The sequence below is a fragment of the Vidua chalybeata genome, chromosome 1, assembly GCF_026979565.1.
Source record: "Vidua chalybeata isolate OUT-0048 chromosome 1, bVidCha1 merged haplotype, whole genome shotgun sequence".
NCBI classification, from domain to species: Eukaryota; Metazoa; Chordata; class Aves; order Passeriformes; family Viduidae; genus Vidua; species Vidua chalybeata.
Genome location: NC_071530.1, coordinates 124,200,546 through 124,221,214, shown reverse-complemented (window position 1 = coordinate 124,221,214; position 20,669 = coordinate 124,200,546). Strand labels below are relative to the sequence as shown.

General features: G+C 38.7%; 1 protein-coding gene across 1 annotated transcript in view; it reads left to right on the top strand.

Moving 5' to 3' along the window:
• The window catches only part of TPD52 (tumor protein D52), a 123,710-nt gene extending 104,342 nt beyond the window's left edge, over nt 1-19,368 (top strand). The window contains exon 7 of the mRNA XM_053941617.1: nt 19,070-19,368. Within this exon, the coding sequence (XP_053797592.1) occupies nt 19,070-19,223 (154 nt within the window). The 3' untranslated portion in view covers nt 19,224-19,368. The remainder of the gene's footprint in view (nt 1-19,069) is intronic.
• Nucleotides 19,369-20,669: the final 1,301 nt, after the last annotated feature.

The following is a 20,669-nucleotide window of genomic DNA, read 5'->3' as shown; positions in this document are numbered from 1 at the left end:
CCACAGAATCATCTAAGGATAAATCCCAGCTGTTAAAATATTAAGTTCTTTAATTTCACTAGTCCTCATTTTTATGTTGTTTTTTTTTAACTTTACTTTGTACAAATTTCTACAAAATATTAGTTCTGTACAACATTTGTAATCCATTGTTACCTTGATAATTATGTTATGTATGAACTTTAAATGTAGCTGTAATCAGAGTGGTGCTTGTACTGCACTGTCAAATGATAGAAGCGTTATGAATTGTTCTTTTTACATCGCAAAGATGGATAAGCATGTATTTGACATCCAGGCTATGATGACAGTATTCCAGACACATTCAGTATATCCTTCCTTGGTCTCTTCCCCAGTCCTTCCAGCAAAACTAATTTGGTTTTCTAAGTGAGGCTGCAACATTCAAATTATGCCTGATAAAGCTAGAAAAAAACACACTGAAATAATTATTTGGAGCTAAATCTGTTCTCTGTATCATTACACAACATGAGTGTGAGGCATTAACTGTTCAGGTGGCAAAAGGGAGCCCTTGGACTTCCCAGAGCCACTTTGCTGTCTCTGTTGCACCAAGGTTATGGCAGCTGCTGTCTTACCATTTCCCCAGCTCTGCAGTGGCTGGTCCCCCACTGCCATTCAGAAATGATGCTACTGTGTCTCTTGCCCACAAAAATTGCTCTTGGGACAGAGAATCCAATGTGCAGACAAAACTAAGTCCCCTGCCAGGGACTTTGAGTTCCCCGCCAACAGTAATTGCAAAGCTAACTGAACTCTAAAACTTCTGTGTCTTCTTTTACTAATTTTTACTGCAGTTAGTGAAGCAAAACCATCAATCTTGAATTTATTTGCTGTTTTATTGGGTGTTAAGTGTGGCAAGTTGCTATGTTAAATAAAGCTATCCTATGTTAAATAAAGCTGACTTTTTAGATATTACATTTTTTGTGTATTTATACCTTAAGTTTTATTTATATATTATAAAAAGTACATTTCATAAATTAAAATTATTCCTATTCAAGAAGTGGCACTTTAAGGTTCAGTAGTTACTCCTGTATTGTCATATTACTGGCAAGTTTTGATCGAATTTGTTCTGCCTATGAAAGGCAAAAGAAATAGCTTAGGTTTTGTAAAAAGGAAGTCAAATCAAGTATTTAAAAATTTCCATTTAAGACTTCTTATTTACAGTGTGGAATAAATAGTGGCCTTTTAACTGTCATATTTTTCTTAGTGTTATTTGTGTGCATCCATCAGTACTGGGGTTGAATAACCTCACCTTAACCAGCATGCTTTCTTCTAAGTTTCTTCTGGGGATTCATGTAACTTCCTAAGTGTGGTTAATGCTGAAATGGGACAGAGTGAGATGTGGCCAGGACAGGGTCTGAAAGGGTGCACTTTAACTGCAGTGTCCTTGTTACATAAAGGAGGTGCTGAAATAGTGTCAGCCTCACTGGAGTTCAGTTTAATGTTTGGGTCCATCAGCATAGTGGTGCAGTGATGGTGACAGCTCTGGAGGTGAGTGATGTCTGGTACTGATGCACTGTGTCCTGGCTGCAGGTAAAATTTCTGCAGGTGATAAATGGCTGAGCAGGTACTGATGATCAGCCCTGGAGCAGCCTAAACCTGTACCTGCCTCCTGGTGCTCATCTCTGCTTGGGCTCTGCGGGCATTCCATCACCCACATAATATGAACTTGTTCCCAAGTATAAGAGAAACTGAATTTGACCTGGGTGACTGAATGTCTGTTCCTGCTTTGTGTGGTCATTAATGTTATAACTAACACCACTGGCTTCAAACATGATTTACTACAGGCAGGGTATTTTAAAATGCACAAGTAAATCCTTTTAGAGTTGATAACATTTTAATGGAATTGACACATTAATAGGCAAAATCGTTTATGTGTAGTTTTTACTTTTCCCTCTGTGAGAAAACTTTCAGAATGATTGTTTCCACCCCCAAGAGTATTACGAATTGCTTGGACTGTCAATACTTTCCTTAAATCTTTTGTGGAGTACAATAAACCTCCCTGTCCTTTTTATAGGGAGAGTGGTAGAATTTCACCTGCCATTTAAAATGCAGATAATACATTGTTTGGAGAAGTTTGTTTGAAAAGGTAGGTTAAGCTGGAATGAGTCATCAGCAGGCTGCTCTCTGTGTGTGCATGTATTGGGAACTTGATACTGTGGGAAAGCTGCAAGGCGCCTTCTAAGGTGATGGAAAAGAAATACTGTACCACAATTAGTTTTACTCACAAACAAGAATAGGATTTTGTTATCATGATTAATTGTGTCTTACCATGTTCCACCAGTAGATAAGCAATAACAGGGGCTGGAATTCCTGGACGATAGTGAGAAAGAAAAGATTAACAAAGTGAAAGGTACGGAAGCAGTCTTGAGATCTCCCTTGCTTTCCCTAGCAAATATAACCACAGTGTCCAGCTTCTGAGATAGATGGAAATGTTAAGCAAGTCCCTTTTCAGTGACAGAGCTTATTTGAAAATGGGTTGGGACAAGCCTGTTCTTTGTTTTATTAGTGTTACTGAATCTTTAGTATAAAGTTGGCATTTGAAAGAAGGACTGCCTTTAGTACAAGATCAGTTTCTAACATTTTGGGTTCCCATTTTATTCCAGGCTTATAAACTTTGAATATTCCATTGGTTTTCATTTGCTTTAATAAGATCCCTCCAATATGAAACACTGGCAAAACTTGTTGTCTTTTGAGGTAGGGTTAGACAGCGAGATTCTCAAGTCAGTTTGGGAAAGAAAATCAGAGTAAAAGGTTTAAAATGGAAATTAAAAAGGGCGTGTGACCTGGAGAAGTAGATGGAAGGGTGATGGGTGGATGTTCTGGGCTTCTTTACAATTATTTCCACTCTGGTTCATGTTCACTCTTAAGTCTGCAGTAATTCACTGGCAGAATGTATGTAGTTTACTATTCCAGAACATCATCAAAACCTATTAAAATACAAAACTCATTCTTACTTGTCAGAAACTAAAGGTGAATGTACCAGACATGATTAGTTTGCTGTAAAACAGTTTCCTGCATCTATAAAAAGGCATAGTGAATTTTATAAATTTTTGAAATCTTTGGATTATTGAAATATATTTTCATTAATTTTTAAGAATATAAACATAAATGTTCATTGGAATCTTTTGCAGAGAAAAACGGGGAGGAGACTTGAATAGTGCTTGCATTATCAAGGGCTGTGTGTAGAACATAGAGAATGTACAGCAGTTGCAGGTAACAGAGAGAAATTGAGAGAGTATCTTAACAGCTTCCATTTTCCAGTTCAGGGATGTGGGATATCGACCAAGGTGCTTGGTCTTCTAGGAGCTGGTATGAGCATTGGCTAGGAAAAAAATTCTCACTGAGTGCTTATATCCCACAATGCCAACTAGAGAAACTTTTGCTGCCATTTTTAAAATCAAATAAATGCTGATAAGGAGAAGGGAGGTGGCAAAGGAAGTTATATGGGGAGTTTCAGTTAAAGTGTCTAAAGTTTGGAGGAAAATACAAAGAGTAGAATGGAAATGTATTACATTCATTGAAAAGACTTACTGCTCTGAAAAAAAGTCCAGCCAGTGAGAGATGTTGCCTCCTTATTTTGTTCATTTGTTCATCATTATTTTATTTGGGTTTGGGGGATTAGTTTTGTTTTGGTTTTTTAGCCCCAGTTCAGCAGCCACTTGTGCAGGCACATTGCAGAGCTGTACGTGTAATCCCACAGAAATCAGTAAGTTTATCCATGTCAGTGACATGGACCACAGCTCTTACAGAATTCAAGCACTAGTTTGCACATATTTCAAGATTTGCTGTCTGTACACATTTGTACAATACCTAACACAATCATGCTCTGGAACTGGGAGGATTTAGCAATAACTATGAGGGGGGAAAGGAAAATTCTCTAGAAATTGAATTCGTTTCTTGCAATTGACTTACATTTTCATCTTGTTTTTATGAGCACTTATTACTTCCACTGAAAAATGCAAAATAAGAATTAAAAATATTGTCTGTTCATACACAGATTCTGTATTAAGCAATTGTTTTTATTTTCTGATAAATTTTATTCATGCATAGAACAGGTGAAACATTTTTCTTTCATGCATCGTAAGCTCAAGTAAATGCTCCAATTTTAGTCAAATATTTAGTTGTGTTTTATATAAATGAGTCCTAGTTTGAACATCATTCTTTGCAGTCACCTCTTTTCCAAGGTGATAGAGATGGAGATATCCAGTTCATTCCATTTGCCAGGATCTCATGGCTGTCACAGGATGTTTTAGGAAGGACACCCAAGTGGTTCCATACAGATGCTGGAACTCACTCACCTCAAGCCCTTCCAGGTGTGGGCTGGTTTTTTGCAGTGCTGTGCTGTAGCCGTTCGCATCCCAAGCTCCAGCAGGACATACTGGCTGACGTAGAGCTGACTCTTCCCATTCAGGTGTTATTAGACCTGGGTGACTAGAACCTTCTGGACAGTGGAGCTCAGTGCAAAAATGTGTAATCATTCTTGATTTTGCAGGATCGGGGTTAAACAAGAGCTGAAAAGTTCTCCTTGTCCTGAGCTGACTCTCTGAAAAGCCACTTTCACTGTGCCCTTTGGAGCCCCTGACCATGGGAGTCTAGTGCAGCTGTATCAGGTCTGGCATCATAGAGAAGCAGTTCAGATCTGTGTGGTTGGGTAGTCAAGAGTCTGTCAGAGGTGTTTGGACTAATTCCACACCCAGGGAGCCCTGCCAGACCTGAACTCTGCACAGCTGAGTCATTCCTCTCTTCATTGAGCTTCCTAAAGTTCTAGACTGGTGTTTCCAAATCCAGAGTAAAATGCTGTGGACACCTCTCCAGATGACAGAACTGTTTTATTCCCTTGCTTTGTGGACAGGAGTCTAGGAGCTCCTGTAACTCAGTTTTCCCTCTGGAGAAGGCACACTAAGATAACAGTGCATACTGTTACCTGAAAATTCTTTTTCTGATGTGCAACAGGTATGTAGAAACCTGCCTATTTTGCTGAAGCATGTTCTTAGCAAGGTGAGTGTTTGAGAGGAAGACTGAAAGGCTGAGTTTTATTTCAGATTTGCATCTCCTGGCTCCATTTTCCCCTTCAGAAGGATGGAGATGTAATTTCAGACCCTTGGTTAAAGAGTTACAAATATTTGGGGAAATAGATAAGTCGCTGCTAATTGATTCCCTGGCCTCATGCTCACAGTTTTGGAGGTACTGGCATTAAAGCTGAGGCTTGAAGCAATTTGAGTTAATGGTCTCTGTCAGATGATTAGATGGTACCACTCATGTTGGAACAGAGTAGCTGGAGAATGGGCAGGAAGAAAATGAGAATGTGACATTAGCCGGCACAGCTCCAGGAAAAAAACCTTACAGTTTCTTCTGACTTTTGAATGTAGCCAGGAACTTGAACATATTTAAATGAGACTGGGTCAGGACAATCCATTAGCAAAGAATTGTTGGATTGTTTAAATTTTAGATTAAGTAGGTCTTATAAAAACAGAATAAAAATGCTTACTGGTAAGTGATGGTCTTTGCCCTCTGAAGAGGGGCTTTTTATAATAATTTGCTCCACTGGACTGGTTTTCATTGCTTTACAGCATTAATTTCATGGTAGTGCAAGTTTGTGGTTTAGATTCTCTTGTGCTGCTCTCCAGGTGACTGACCCAGTATTCAGAAAGCCAGTAGTATTTGTACTTTTTTTGTACAATTATTTTTTCCTCCTTTTTAAGCTTCAGTTTGTTAATAATCAAAGCCCACAAATGCATCCCTCATGTAGGAGACATTTTACTATCTGTAGTTCAGCATTTCATCGATTTCATTATTACAGTCATAATAATTTATGATAAAAGGACCCAGAATCCTCATATTATTTGATGAAATGTGAATGTAGGTGTTTAATGCCTAAAGAAATTATTTCTGGTAGAAATAAATTCAGGCTAAAACTAGTCATGTGGGAGAAACTTAACCCTTTTCACTGGGCTTGGGGAAGTAGCTGATAACTGTTGGGGCTGTTGACACCCTTGTTCAGATTAAAAAATAAATTAAAAGAAGGAGGAAGGGAATGAAAGAACATTTCCTTACCATGCAGTCACACAAGCTATTGTCTGACTTCTCCCTGCCCCCATCTCTTTCACCCAGGCACACACACACACACACACACAAAAAGCCAATTTTGTGTCCTTCTGAGCACACAGATGTTCCTCTTGGCATCCCTACAGTATGGATAGGGGTTTTTTGCAGGCACAGAATGTGAGGCTTCTTTGTTGGAGACAAAGTGTTGCCTGTGGTGGGAACTGCTGCAGTGATGGGAAAGTATCGTAATGTATTGTTGGATTACTGTGTTTTTTACCCCAGTAGAGACAGTACATTAAAGTAGCTTTGTGGGCAGTGAATTGTTTGAGCCAAGCCTGGCTAATAACACCCTCTCCTTGGCAAGCAGTCACACAAGGTATGGTCAGCATAGTTTGGATGGTCACAGGATTTGTCCCAGGCATCTGCAGTAGCTCTGCTGCCTTGAGTACAAGTCTTAGCAGCCGCATGTGGTGAGCTAATGAGAGTACTCTGACCATGGAGAGAGAGCAGTTGTACTTTCAGCTCTTCATTTCTTAGTGTTATGAAGATCTGATATGATACAGGGTTTCTGCTAAATTATTTTTAGGACATCTGTTCTGGAGTTTCTGAATAAAGGGTCTAAGAAAACAGCTTAGAATGTTTAAATTAATTTCTAAGTAACATTGGAAACTAATAGCATTAACTGTTTGTCTTTGTGTGCATTAAGTTTGTATATAAAAGAGGATTCAAATTGTTTCTTGTGCTAAAGTCTGGCAGAGATAATGGTGCTTCTTTGGGCACAGTTGGTGACATTGTCTACCTAAAGCTCTGAATCCTTCTCTTCTGTTGTTGATAGTACCAAGCATGAGGAACACAGACCTGGGGGACTAGATTAAGTTCCTTTTGTTCATATAATGTTATTTTTATCTCCTTCAAATATGCACACATTTTGTCATGACTTTGACTCTTTTGGTTGACAGTTTTGTACTCCCATAATAAATCTCTGATGTGATAGGTCTACGTATGTAGATGCAGTTGAAAGATTGCACAGTTTTAAGTTGGATCAAATGGGGTCCAAAAAGAGCTTATAGGTGAAAAATTCCTCGAAGAAGCTGCTTCTAGGACTAATTTGGAAGTGGGACTGTAGAGGGGAAAGTTACCTAAGTCTGTATAATAATCACTAATTCTTTTATTTCTCAGTTGTTTCCTCTACTGACAGAATCTATATTTTTTTCTTTTTTCCCCTAAGTACCTTTATCTAGCTCTAATTTTCTCATTGTGGAGAAAGTTGTAATAATTTATGTTTCTGTAGTTCTTTCATCTTTCCACATCTAGGGAAAAAAACCCACAGCCTTATTTGGTATTTTTTCTCAGTCCATGTGTGTGTGTTGTGTTTAATAAGAACTTAGCATTGGTTCTCTATTGAGCAGAAGACAATAAAGTGGTTATAGAGGAAGGCATAAGGCAAAGGAGTAGATTGGGAAGATGACTCTTGTCCTTGTACAGTGTCACAACAGTTGTTGCTAGTTCATTTCTAGGTGTATTCTCCATACTGAATGCAGATCTGCTATCATGATCTCACCTACTTTTTTGCTATTTTGGTATCTTTGGTGTTAGGAGGCCAGGACATGTTCGGATGTGGTACCCAGCGGCTTTTCCTGGAGGCTCCTCCTTGTGTACGTCCAACTTGCAACTGCCATTTTTGCCTACATGTTTCTTTTGATTTATCCAGCTGTTCATTTCTTCTTTATTGCCTCCAAAACTAAATTTTCTGAAAATTTCCTTATGGTAGTTATGTTCAGTGATAGTCCATATTTCCTTAACCTCAAGCATTATAGCACTAGGTGAACCTTTGTAATTTCTAGTATCTTAATAGTCTGGTAATACCTTGTTTCATGCTCTTTTGGATTGTTTTCCCCTCCATTTAGCATTTCTAAAAGCTGCCCTTGGCAATCTGAGCTCACTCCTGACATTGTTGTGTGCAGCAGGTGAGTGGCCTCCTAGGTGACCTTTCTCACTGGTAATGCCTTGCCTATACCCATGAGGTTCTTCATGGATATTCTTTATATGTTTTCCTCATCCATTTCACGATTTCATTAAGGACATATTTTAAAAATCCAAAACACATTTGAACACTGTCCCTCTCCAAACTCTGATTAAGATCTATTAATATGTTAGGGTTTTTTGGCAGAAAGTGGACCATGAAATATTTGCTCCTCTCAAAGGTAAGTGCATGGCATTCTGCAGAGAAGTGAACCTTCCCCATGCTTTGCACTCCTACTTGCCAAATCTGGAAAATCAAACTGACAGTGTCAAACTGGTAGCATTTTTAAGGCACCATTCCCCAACAGGATTTTCATGTTGTCTCTGAATAGACTTTTATTAACTGTGAAAGCCAGTGGAATGAATAACGCAAGTGTTAGCTTACAAAGAAATGTTCCTGACCAAATCTGAAAATGTTCCTTTTACAGGAGCACCATGAACTCTTTTTCATCAAAAAGTCTGTTCAGTGTTAGTCCGTATTGCTCACTTTTAATGTAAGTAGCTGAGATTGTTCTTGAGGCATTCAAATAAGTGGATGCTAACAAGAAATTGAAATGTCAAGGAATATTATTTGATATACCTTAAAATGTTGGGTAATGTTCTCTGGTGTAGAAATGCAGGCATTTGTTCCAGATGTGCACATCCGGTGATGCTTCAAGATGCTTTAAGAGCACTGGAAATAGTTAGGTTTATAATCTGTTGTTACAGTGGGACTTTTTCTCTGCCAGATCCCATTTTATCCTCTTTTAGCTTTTTCAACCATACTGTCAGACATTTTAGCTAAAATCTTTAGTTGTGTGTCTTGCAGTTGTCTGAGCAATCTGCATATGCTGCATCTTACAGACCAACTGTTACATAAATATGACCAGATTTTTGCCACAGTGAGCAGTAAGAATGACTGAGCAATCCAGAGGGCAGATGTAATAGACAGTGCTTTCTGCAGGCACCAACAGCCACAAGGAGAGTTGGGGAAAAACTAGGGAACAAGGAGGTTCAGGGAAGAGGCTGGTACTTTTCAGCAGTCCTTTGGGAAGGAGCAGTCCTCCCTTGGCCTTAGCTGATTGATAAAGAGGAGCCATGTGGTACCTCCTGCTCCTCTTGTCTTAGAGTCCCATCCAGTTCTTCATCCTTTTCTCTCAAGCCCATCAACTCTCTCTACAGACCTCACCCACATTCTCCAAAGTTGTACTCCTCAACCTCTGTATCCTCCTGACCCCTCTCTCCCTGCCCATTCTTCCTCTGAGACCCCAAACCATTAGTGCCCAACTTCCATTAGTGCCCTTCCTTCATCTTTAGCACCTTTTGCATCTCTCCTGTTGCATTCACTTGCAACTGAGAATTCTGGCATCTGCTTCAGCTTTCAGCAGCTCAATTTTGTGTCTGTCTTTGTATGCCAGCCCTGACATTAACATGGTTACCAGCACTCACTGCCCTGGAACAGCCATTTTAGCTGTCCCTACATGTCTTCAGCATCCAGCTCTCCCAAGAAAGAAACAAATCCAATTTATGGCTATGATGAGGTTTAAATGCAAAGAAAGGCCCTGTACAGTACTTTCCATCAGTGCAGCTGGGAGCATCAGAGCAGGCTTAGATGATGTGTCTGCAAAAACCTGCTGACAGTATGTGAATTATCCTGGTTTACTGAGGATTCTCCTGTATGACAGCCACTCCAAACTGTAAAAAGCTTGAGGGTTGAGCACCAAAGCTGGGCAGGTTTTTAAATTAATTGTCATTGTTCCCTAGTTAGTATCATTACCCAGGTAGTAAGGGGGAGTCTGATTTGTATTTTGATAAGAACCATGTCTGAATTATCAAAATGTACTATTTTTAATCCCTTATAAGAGAATTGCCAGGGTGGCTTGTGCGAGGGGATTGGAATCAGCTGAGTGAGAAAACTGAGAAGCACTGCCAGAAAAGGAAGACAACTGAACTTAGTTGGTACTGGTGAGAGAGAAAGTTCTGATGGTGTAAGAAACTGCAAAGAAAGTGAGGCTGGCTGGATAAATGGGCTGGGACTAGGATGAGTGAGGAGGCAGTAAGTAAGAGGGGGCAAAAAAATATGTCTAATAGATTTTTGTGGAATAGAAAAAGAAGCCTGGAAATGCCTGGTCTGAGATCTCAGGGAGACAGTGGAAGGCCAGAGAAGTTATGATGTAGGAAATGGAGTATGTGTAGAAAGGGAGTAAGATTGAGACCACATCTATGAAGGAAATGAAGACAGTATGTGGAAAGTGAATTTGAACTGTGGAGGGCTGAAGGTTTAGGACTACGTGCATGAGAAGTATCTGACTGAGCCAAGATCTCAGCATGGGAAAGAGAAGGCGTAGGAATTACAGTAGTGATTACTTGTGGAAAGATGGATAGAAGAATGTGAGCTAGAGCATACTTCACATGAGTTTGGTTTCTTGGGATTTTTTTTCCACTTGGGTACCTTTATCTTTCATCTTTTAAGCAGTTTGTTTGGCTTCTGGTCTCTGCAAGCATAAAGGGCTATGGGGTTTTTTAGTGTTTTTTAAAATCATTGGCTGATTTTGTATATATATTTAAGTATATAGTCTTTTTTTTTTAACATTTTGTAAGTTACAAAGCAATATTTTAATCAAAATAGTTAATTTGAGTGTTTAAACAGTGGAAAAAATACAAAAATTTGGTAAAGACTCATTTCTTTTTTCTTTCATTTTCCTCTTAAGTTAAAGGAAATGCTTTACATTATAGACTGAGAAAGCAACTGACATAAATTACTGTGTGATGACATGACTATATCTGATACAAGTTCTTAGATGACAGGAGCCACCTCTTGCAAGTTTCATTTGTCAAACCCTACCTCTCTGTGCCATGGAGAAAAGGTTACAGCATTCATCTTTGATGTGATATGAAGTACATTTGAAAATACAGATTATTCTGTGGATTACTTCCCTAAAAAAGGGAACGATCCTGTACCAGAAGTTTTAGTGAATACAAATTGATTCTTGCAGATACTGTAGAAAAAGTTACAGCAAGATTTTTTTTTGCTTGTTCTAGTAATTAAATATTGGCTACTTTGAGTTTTGTTTGAATTGAGGACAAGCGTGTTACTTTTAAGAAGTGATTTACAAGTAAGAAACTCTACCGAGACTCTGAATGTCCAGACCAGAACAGAATTAGATTGAAATATTTGACACCTTTGGCTGTATTCTTTTGCTGTCACAGACACAAATGCCATTGATTGTTGATATCATGGTAATAGCAGAGCTTGACAGTGTCTTCACAGTGGCTCGTTTGATGCTTTTCTGTGACAAAAAAACAATTCTTGTCAGCCTTTGCATTTACCTTCTTTTAGCACCAACGTGTTTGCCTTCTTTTAGCAATAGGAATGAAAATGTACATGTTTCATTCACCCATGTCTGTGCCAATTTGACTCAGCTATCTGGCATCTCAATAGCCAACTGTGAAGGCACAGTTGACTAGGGTGACAACATCCCTGCACTTGAATGAAGCTGCCAAGGCTTGACCAATGGCTTTGAACAGTCCCATAAGCATAACTAGAGATATTATTTTACCCCCTAACAATGGAGTGGACTCTCAAACTCTGCTGCTCGTACCAACCTGTTTAGTAGTTTTTTCCCCCCAAGTGTCCATACATGCAGTGACATTAGCACTTTTGTAAGCTCCAGTTATCCAGGGGGAATATTGAAGTGCTTCAGGATGTTTTTCACATCAGCATCTAGTTATTATGCCCAAACTCATTGTGTATTCATTTCCAGTTTCTGCTTTAGACGGTGGTCAGTGTAAAGTAGGGTTTAGCTTTGGACTTCCTCAGGTGCATAAAACCTCCTTGTTTTAAGGATGTTTGCCATAGGATCTGCTAATGCACTGTTGTTCCAAAAGAGTAGGTAACAATGACTGTTGCTTAAGTTGATCATTTCACACACTCTTAAAGCATTCTGCTAAATGCTTCCAAGAATATGAAAGGCAGAGTAATCTAGATCTCTGCTTCTGTCTAGCAGAGTATAGCCTGTTTCCTTGTAGAAGCATGGATTTGGCAGAAGGAGCAAAAATACTCTGAAAAATTATTAAGCAGGTGTCACAAACAGGAATAGCAGAAGAAATGACAGCGTGTTTGCCTTCTTTGTTCAAGTAAAGAGGAAAACAAATGGAGTAGGAAACAAATACAGCTGAAGTGGTAATGGGCTGATGAGTCACAAGAAGTGAGATTGCATTTTCTGACAGAATTTAGCCAGCAACCTTGGAGCATTTTGTGGATTGTTTGATTGCAGAGAACAGAGATGCTTTGAAAATCCTATTTTGAGCATCCATCCCTTATTTGAATTACTGGATGCTGTGGTAATAAATAATGGATGAATAAAATTTAAGCCAAAAGGGACCGTCAGGTCATCTCTTAGGACTTCACTGTATCATGAGACATGACATTTCAGCAGGTTATCCTGAACTGAACTAGCACGTCTGTTTTGACATCTCTTCAGCTGAAGCCATCAATGGCTGAAAAGTCTCAGGGCTTGGAGTTTTTTCCTATTAATTCATAGGAAATTGTCATTCTCTTCTGCATTAGTTGGACTTCACTTTCCTAATTATTGTATGCTTTTCCCAGACAGATGTAAGCATCTTTTAATACCAGTATAGACACCTCAATCTTTTTAATAACAGATCAAGATCTTTACATGGTTATTCATTTTTATGCATGTTCTTTGTCCTCTCTTTAACAGCCTTTAAAGAAAGGCAGTCAGCAGGATACTACCCCACGACACTGCTCTCCCGGTATCTCTTCCACCGTCCATGTTTTATTCTGTGCAAAATTCACGGTACCTTTCTGCTGCCACTTCTTCCATCACTGCTATGTACAAAACTGGGGTTTGGCCTTTTTGCCCCAGCATTGCTTCGGAGCTCATTCAGAGGGGAAGGGTGTGTTATGACTGCTGTCTGGACCTGCTGGATGCAGGATTGCCATCCCTATCACTACATGTGCAATGTGTGCCTTGCTGCAAAGCCACTTTATGAGATGTAGATTTTTATGGAGAAATGCGCTGCCTTCAGCTTGACAGCAGTCTGCTTTTTTCATCCATATTTTCTCTGAACAAGAATTGTGTGTATACTGGCAATGAGGGAGAAGTTTCTGGGAAGTGTGCTTTCACAGAGCTCCTTCACTGTGGGGCATCAGAGGGTGGTGACCTGTACAAAACTCTTGTACACAGTTCACAAGAATTGTGCTCCTTAAGCCAGCTGTAGGGCATCCCTTTGTTGATAAAGTTGAGACCAGAGTGGGCTCAGGCAGCATCTGGGAATGCTTCGAAACACTTTCTAGAAACAAAATGGATTGTTCCACACACAGCTTTGTTCCACACCAGCTGCACTGCTTTGCTGCTGGCTGCAGTTAGTTAGAGGTGGGTTTGCTTCTGGGGATGCTTTATCATTTCAGAATTACTAATGAGGAGCTACAGGATGATTTTGAGTGGATTTGAAAGGTGGTAAGAATCGTGAACACAAACTCTGGAGAGAAAGTGATGGTCAATTTATTTCACTACCTTCACTGCTCTTGTATTTTTTCTGAGGTTGATAATGTGGTGTCTTTCACATAACAAAAAAGAAAAGAGAAAGTGACAAGGTTTTGAATTTTGTAAACTGTTCTGTACTGTATTAAGGCACTGAAACAAAACCTCTTGAATAATGGATCTGAAAAACACACTTCGAAATTCTCAGTGCGAAAATGAAAGGCATCAAGACTTCTGATGGCATTCACTGAGAGTACTGTGGCTCAACTCTAACCATGTCTTTGGAGTGATTTATATTAATTGATTTTGTATGGAAGATAATCCAGGGATTCCTTTCATTGCAGAAAGCCATCACTAGACTGTGCTGGGGGATATTAAAAAACAATGATGCAAAAAGTGTAAAAAAATCAAGTTGAATTCTCTAAGTTACACCCTCAGTGTAGGAATTAAACCCCAGGTTTAAGAGTTGCCTTCCTGCTCCTATCAGAAATGTACATTCCGGAGGGGTGGGACAGAGGGCATGGAAGAATGGACAGTGGATGAGAATGGTCATATGCAGCCCTAGCAAGTTCATTCATCTTTGTGTTGCACAGGTTATGGTTCCAAAAGAAGGCAATGGAGACTGAAAATCCTTAACAAAATAGAGGATATATGAGGCAAAATATTCTAATTGTCTCAAAATATCAGTCCTGTATTTTTATAGTATGAAATAGAAGGTATCTGTGAATGCACTTTTGAAATGAGTGGGAAATACCAGCCAAGACCCAGTGAGACTCAACCATTTCTGTAATTGCATTGTTATTTTCATAGCAGTGTTTCCAAGAATAGAAGCTTTGTTGCCCTCAATTTTAAACTAATAACTTGAGTAGTTTTAATAGAAATAGGACTGCTTGCTAATTTGTGATCATATGCAGTTTTAAATACTGGATAGTTTAACAAAGTGTTTTAATGTCTACAACTATAATTTAGAGTTTGAATAAAGTTCTTAATGCCATTTAGTAATAAGGATGCTTCCTTTGCATGTGAAATTGTACACCTGCAAAACAACTGTCCCATTTTCTTGGCTGAAATTGGTATAATTAGGTATAAATATAATATAACTTTTAGTTATAGCCTCCTTGTTTTAACATGCTCATCGCTTTCCAAGGCAGCTCCATTTGTATACCTTTTTGCTGTAACCTGGAATGACTTTTAAGTTAAAAAAATATTTCTCCCTGCAGCATTCTTAATTAGCAGGAGCTGAAATATGTCATTCCATATCCTCTCCCTCCAGTTTTATTATGTAAAAATATTGGGGGTTTTTGTTTCTTCATATATATTTCACATAGTAAAATTACTTTAAAATTACAAGTTTAAAATCTTGACTGAAGAGTTTGGGGAGTTTTGGCTAAACCCTTTAATTTACCATTAGGATTTTAAGAGATTTAAAGCTTCGGTGCAAAAGTGAAAGGATCAGCATAGAGAGCAAATTGCAATAAAAGTGATATAGACAGTCAGAAGGAAGCTTCCAAGTTGCTTGACTCTGAAAGTGCTCACTGTTCTACTCATATGATTAGCTAAGAGAAGACCTACTTTTTGTAAGTTAAGACACAGTAGCTTGATATTTGCATGCAAAGATAATAGGCCCTATTTTTAATGTAGTAATAGCACATAAACTTTAATTTTTATATTAGTTTTTGAAATTTCTTCAACACCATTAGCAAGGCCGTGCTGTATGCTTTCTCTGTGCTCTTATATTTTGTGTTATATTGGTGATATGTGGTTGCACAGACTTATGGTTCAAATAAGAAAAAGGATTTTAATTTTGAATCTTTTCTAGTTCTTCTTCATGACAGTTCATAAATAACAAAGAGCACTGAAGCAGTTATTTGGGTTGTCTCTAACCTAACTAAATGTCATCTTCTGGAAGTGGATGTTTGAGGGAAGGTGCACCTTGTACCTAGTGCTTTGCCCACTCCAGAAGAGTTGGAAAGAAGCCTACAGGTACACATCTAAAACCAAGAAAGCTTTTTGGGACACCTTGTTCCTTGGCTGAAGTTCAGGCAAAGGTTTCTGATGGTGCCTTAGTGGGTGCTCTGGACACTGGCTTGAGAAGGGGTCATGGCTCAGCAACAGCAGCCGCTGGATTCCCATCTCTGAATGTGGGTGTTAGGTGGGGTCCTTCCATTCAAAATTGGGGTTCCCAAAGGGTTAAAATTCATAGCTATCATAAATAAATTCTGTGGAAGTGGATCAAGCTCTGAGTCTACTTGCAAAATAATTTTTTTAAGTTCTAAAGAAATTCTTATACCTTCATTTATGAATGTAACTAAACACCTTTGTCTACTTCTCAGTGAATTTAATACTTTTACCTGGTAATAGGAAGTGGTATGAGGAAAACACATGAATATTTGAGAAACATAGTGCTTGGGGGTTGGGTGAAGGTCAGTGGTGCCTGCTGATGGTCATTGGATAAGATGATCTTGAAAACCAGCATTGTTACTTAAAAATAAAGTGAGTCCTTTTGCAAAGTGGAGTAAGTAGATGGTTTCTTTCCTTTTACACTGGTGTCCTGTGTCTCCTAGGCCACTATTCCTGAAAATAATAAAATGCTTGCTTTGTTTCTGGGTCCTGCTTCAGGCTTCTGCTTTAACCATAGGATAGTTTTATCTGTTTCAAGGATAAATACCTTTGTGGATAGAATATGATTGCTATACATAGAGCAGCTTATCATTTCCTCTTGCTCTAAAATGTGTCGGATAGACCATCACTGCATGTTGTGTTCATGTTGCTGTTTTTTCTACGTCATCCACATACTCTTGAAGTGTTTTAGCTGTAGGGAACATCTGTCGCAAACCCAAATGTTTATATTCATATAAATTGGCAGTTGTGTCAGCTCCTCAAAGAAATGTTCATTGTGATCTTTTTGTAAGCAGATGTGCTGTAACTGGAAAAGATTCTTTAATAATTAAGTATGATTAAAGTATCTGGAATCTCTTCCAGTTACTGAAGCAGCATTGAAGATTGTGATTCTTCTTACAAAAATACAATTGCTTGGAATTTGCATTACAAATATATGCTAAAGTCATGTCCGGAAATCAGAGCAAAGTTCTCTGCAGACTGTACAGTGAGCAGAACTAAAATTGGGGCAGTTGTGCTTAAGATTATTTATTTATTTGTTTGTTTTCTATAAAATTAGATGCATCAATGATGAGAAGTACAGTTTCTTCACAGATTTTCCATATGGACTTCCCTGGTTATAAATAGTACTTTTAAAGGCTTGATTAGAAAAAAAATAATTTCATGTATTCACTTGTAGAACATCACGGTAGTCAAGCAACCTGCCCAAAAGGAACTGATGCGTGATGAAAGTAATATTTTGTATTTCAGTTACAAAGATGGAGCTCATTATCTCTCCCACTGTGGGCTGTCAGATAGAGAAAGGACTTCTAATTCAATTTAAACCTCATTCAGTTCAATCTCTGTAGGAATGTGTTGGACCCTGAAGGTAGTGTTCTCAACAGCTTCCTGCTGTAGGTTACCAGTGAGCTGCTTTTCCTGTAGGAGGAAAGAGAGAAGAAAAAGGCAGAGGGATGACTGGTCTTGAAAAATTTGTTACAGCACCACTAGTGTTAGTCTTAAGTTTTTTTAGATTTAAAATACATTAAGATTCTTTTAAAGCAGCACAGAGTGCTGTAGTTCAAAGATCTGAGTTTAGTGTCAGGTTTTAATAGTTTTATGCAGTCTTATCAGCGATGTTTTCCTTTTCTTGGCTCTACTGTATATAGTATAGTTTCCTAGATTTCTATGCAATTTGCCTATGTTTTCAGTGCTTTTTTTGTCACATTTTTGTCACATTTATCTATTCTTTTCTGGTTTTCCAAGCCTCCTATTTTCTCATTAAAAGATATCTGCTCCTTCTTTTCTGTTTCCAGAGACCATTTCTCCCTCTCAGATTTCCTTCTCTCCCTCTTATTTTGCCCTTTCTCAAAACCTAATCCTGCCCCCCCCCCTGATAAAGGCAGTATAGTCTGATATTTTATGCTGAAGATATTGTTAGAGATCAGGATAACTTCATGGTTAGAGGCAAAGGCAACCCATCTAGCCAGCAGCTGTCAGTAAGGTGAAGGTTTGGTTCATGCTACAGAATTTTCTGGAAATTTCTCCCATATACCCAAATGGCTAAAACTATTAGTCAGCTGATCTTCATTTAAGATGCTTCAATGAGGACCTTTCCTCTTCATTCTTCTTCTTATCCCAAAACTTTTTTGGGGACCTCTCTTCTTAATGAGCCTAACGAATCCTGGAAGATACCATCCACTTTAAGGTCTTATGCATTGTCTTGATTTCAGCAACACTGAAATGCTGCATGTTAGGTTTTGTAAATAATTCTCATCAGTTGTGAAACTGTTCTGTTTTGAAATGCATATATTTCACAGAGAAAAAGACAGAATTGATCCCTTCCAGCTATTTAGGTAACAACCAAACAAAAGCTGTGTTCTATCTTTGGTAGCTGTGCCATACTCTTCACTGCAGCCGTGGATGCAGAGATGGAAATGGTACAACCAGACATCCCTATTACATGTTTTTTCCATTGATAACTGGAGAATGTTTCAAACTATCTCTTGCTTTTGCTCAAGGTAGTCAAGCTTGCTGCATCTTCAGCTCTTTATGCTTTGACTAGGGAAAAAGAACGTGCAACTTGAACTTTCAAAAGAAAAATAGTTCTCAATTCTCTCAATTCCTGGACTTCCATCAATAGCTCTCCAGGTGCATTATAAAACCTGCTTGTATTTTAAAAATCTTCACTAATTTAGCATTGCCATCTTAACAGAGGGTCTGTTTTAAAAACACATTGAACACTCACATCTTCTGACTTAAAAGGAAAAGGAAAGAAAAAAAGAGAGCATAAAGTAATAAAACCCAAGCCTGTAGGCAGAATGTTTCATTACAATAGTTGTGGGGTTTCTTTTTAATTGTATGTAATAAAAACCTTGCAGATGATGCCCACTCTTTGGATGAGAGGATAAGACAAGAAGGGTTCCTTGCCTGAGGCCTAGAGTTGGAAATATAAACCATAGTTAGCTGGCATTGTACTTCTTGATAATAGCAATGTCACCAGTGATGTAATGACGACTTTTCCTCCCCTTTGATGATACGTTGTCCTGCAGATAATTATTGGCATGATAGCAGATGATACAGTAAAATATTATGATGGAAGATACAAGCAGTTTCCCATATAATAAACTGCTTTTTTGTAGAGTCTGCATTCCCACAGTGGGATCTGGTGGCGTCTGTTCTTTGATGGGCAGGGTTGTATCAGCAGAGACTGGCTCTGTGGTGGTACGGAGTGTGTCCCAGCAGGTTTAGAGCTGATGACATTACAACAGGATTGGACTTCATTGCAGTGCTTGGTTTTCTGTGGGACTGCTGCTTAGATCTGCAGAGAGGAGAGAGCCTTAGGAAATGCAAGACCAGTGTTTAACAAAACTTACCTTCTTCCCCCTCTCCCCTTTTCTTCACAGAAAATATCAGAGAGGAACCCGGGTACGCCTGAGACTGCTGGATCTTGAACTGACGTCCAGGTTTTTGGGGGCAGCCAGTGACACAACATTGCTGGAAGCTGATGCAGTGCTTTTGGGACTTGCAGAGAGCAAGCAAGCAAAGCAAAAGGAGTAAACTTACTGCAAAGAGATGCACTTTGTGCTCTAAAACTTATTACATAAATTAAATGCTTCCTCAGGAAATAAATGAAAATTTTCTGTCCACTTAGTCACGTGAAAAAAATGAGATCAATAAAATGCAGTAGGCACATTGTACCTAATTCTTGCTCCATTTGTATTCACTCATCTATTTAGCTCTTTGCCTTTAGATTTAAAGGTGAAGGTTAACTGAGTTTCTGAAGGTTAACTGAATGTGTTCATATTCTTGTATAAAGAATTTCAGAGTCCATCATAGTATCCCAAAGGAATGGTGATTTTCTATGGAGGAAGTCCAAAGCTTGCTGTCATGGTGCTGCTTTTAGGATGGTGTTTCATACAGAACAACATCAAGGGTTTCTGATTTCCAAGTTGCAGTGCAGGCTCTTTTGCTTCTGATACTGGGTTTACTATCTGTTACAGTACATCAAGCTTTTATCTCCATCTGCATGAGGAACTAGAGATTATTCTTTGCTTTAATCAGAGCTCCCATTTCCAATGCATGTGAGTAAATTTTCACTGGTGGTTCATAAAAATGGAAAGAAGCTGTTTCAATGAAGTTGGCCAAGTGTAGGTCTTAGTTTTCTGTAAATATATTTGAGATAAATATAGTGGGTGTTTGAACACACAACCAAAGAATTATGCTATGGTATTTCCTATATATTTTTGGTGATTTTGTTAACAAAGAGCTCTTCTTTTGATTTCCGATATTACCAAGCCTGAATTCTGCGCAGTCATTTGTGATCTTGATAGTGCCTAGCAGGTGTGCTGAGTGAAAGTGAAATTTGCCATTCCTACCACTGAATTGCAAAAGAAAGCCTGTTTAATCTTAAAATATTTTTCCCAAATGTTGGAATGAAATTAGATTTGTTAAGATGGTATAGCTTGTTTGTCTGCAGTGACTGTCCAGTGACAATGCGTTTCTTTTGTATATATGTTATTCAGCAGATTGCACAAAATTCAGCAAAACATACACTGGCTTAAGCATGTATTACCCAAATCCACAGACACCTCATCTTTCTGCTGGAGCAGGCCACGTGAGCAGTGATGGAGCCACTGAAGGATGGTGTAGCTCCTTCTGCCTCTCATAACTGATGTCTCAGTCCCATGAGGGAAGAGGAGGTAAGGGATCCCTAAAGAAGCAGGGTACCAGAGAGACAGTTCCAGGTTGCCACAGCTCACACATCCCTTTCTTTGCCTTCATCTGAGAGGTGCTTAAATAAGATGGCATCAGTGCAGAAATGGGGAGCAATTCTGTTAGATCACAGCTGGCTGGGGGGTCAGGTTGCCACCCAAGCTCTGCAAGTCTTCATATGGTCCAACAAAATTTGTTTATAACAGTATACAAAAGCTTTAACCTGTTTATAGGTTAACCATTGTAATTTCTTTTTTAAAGGTTTTTGAAATTTTTTTAATATATAAAAAG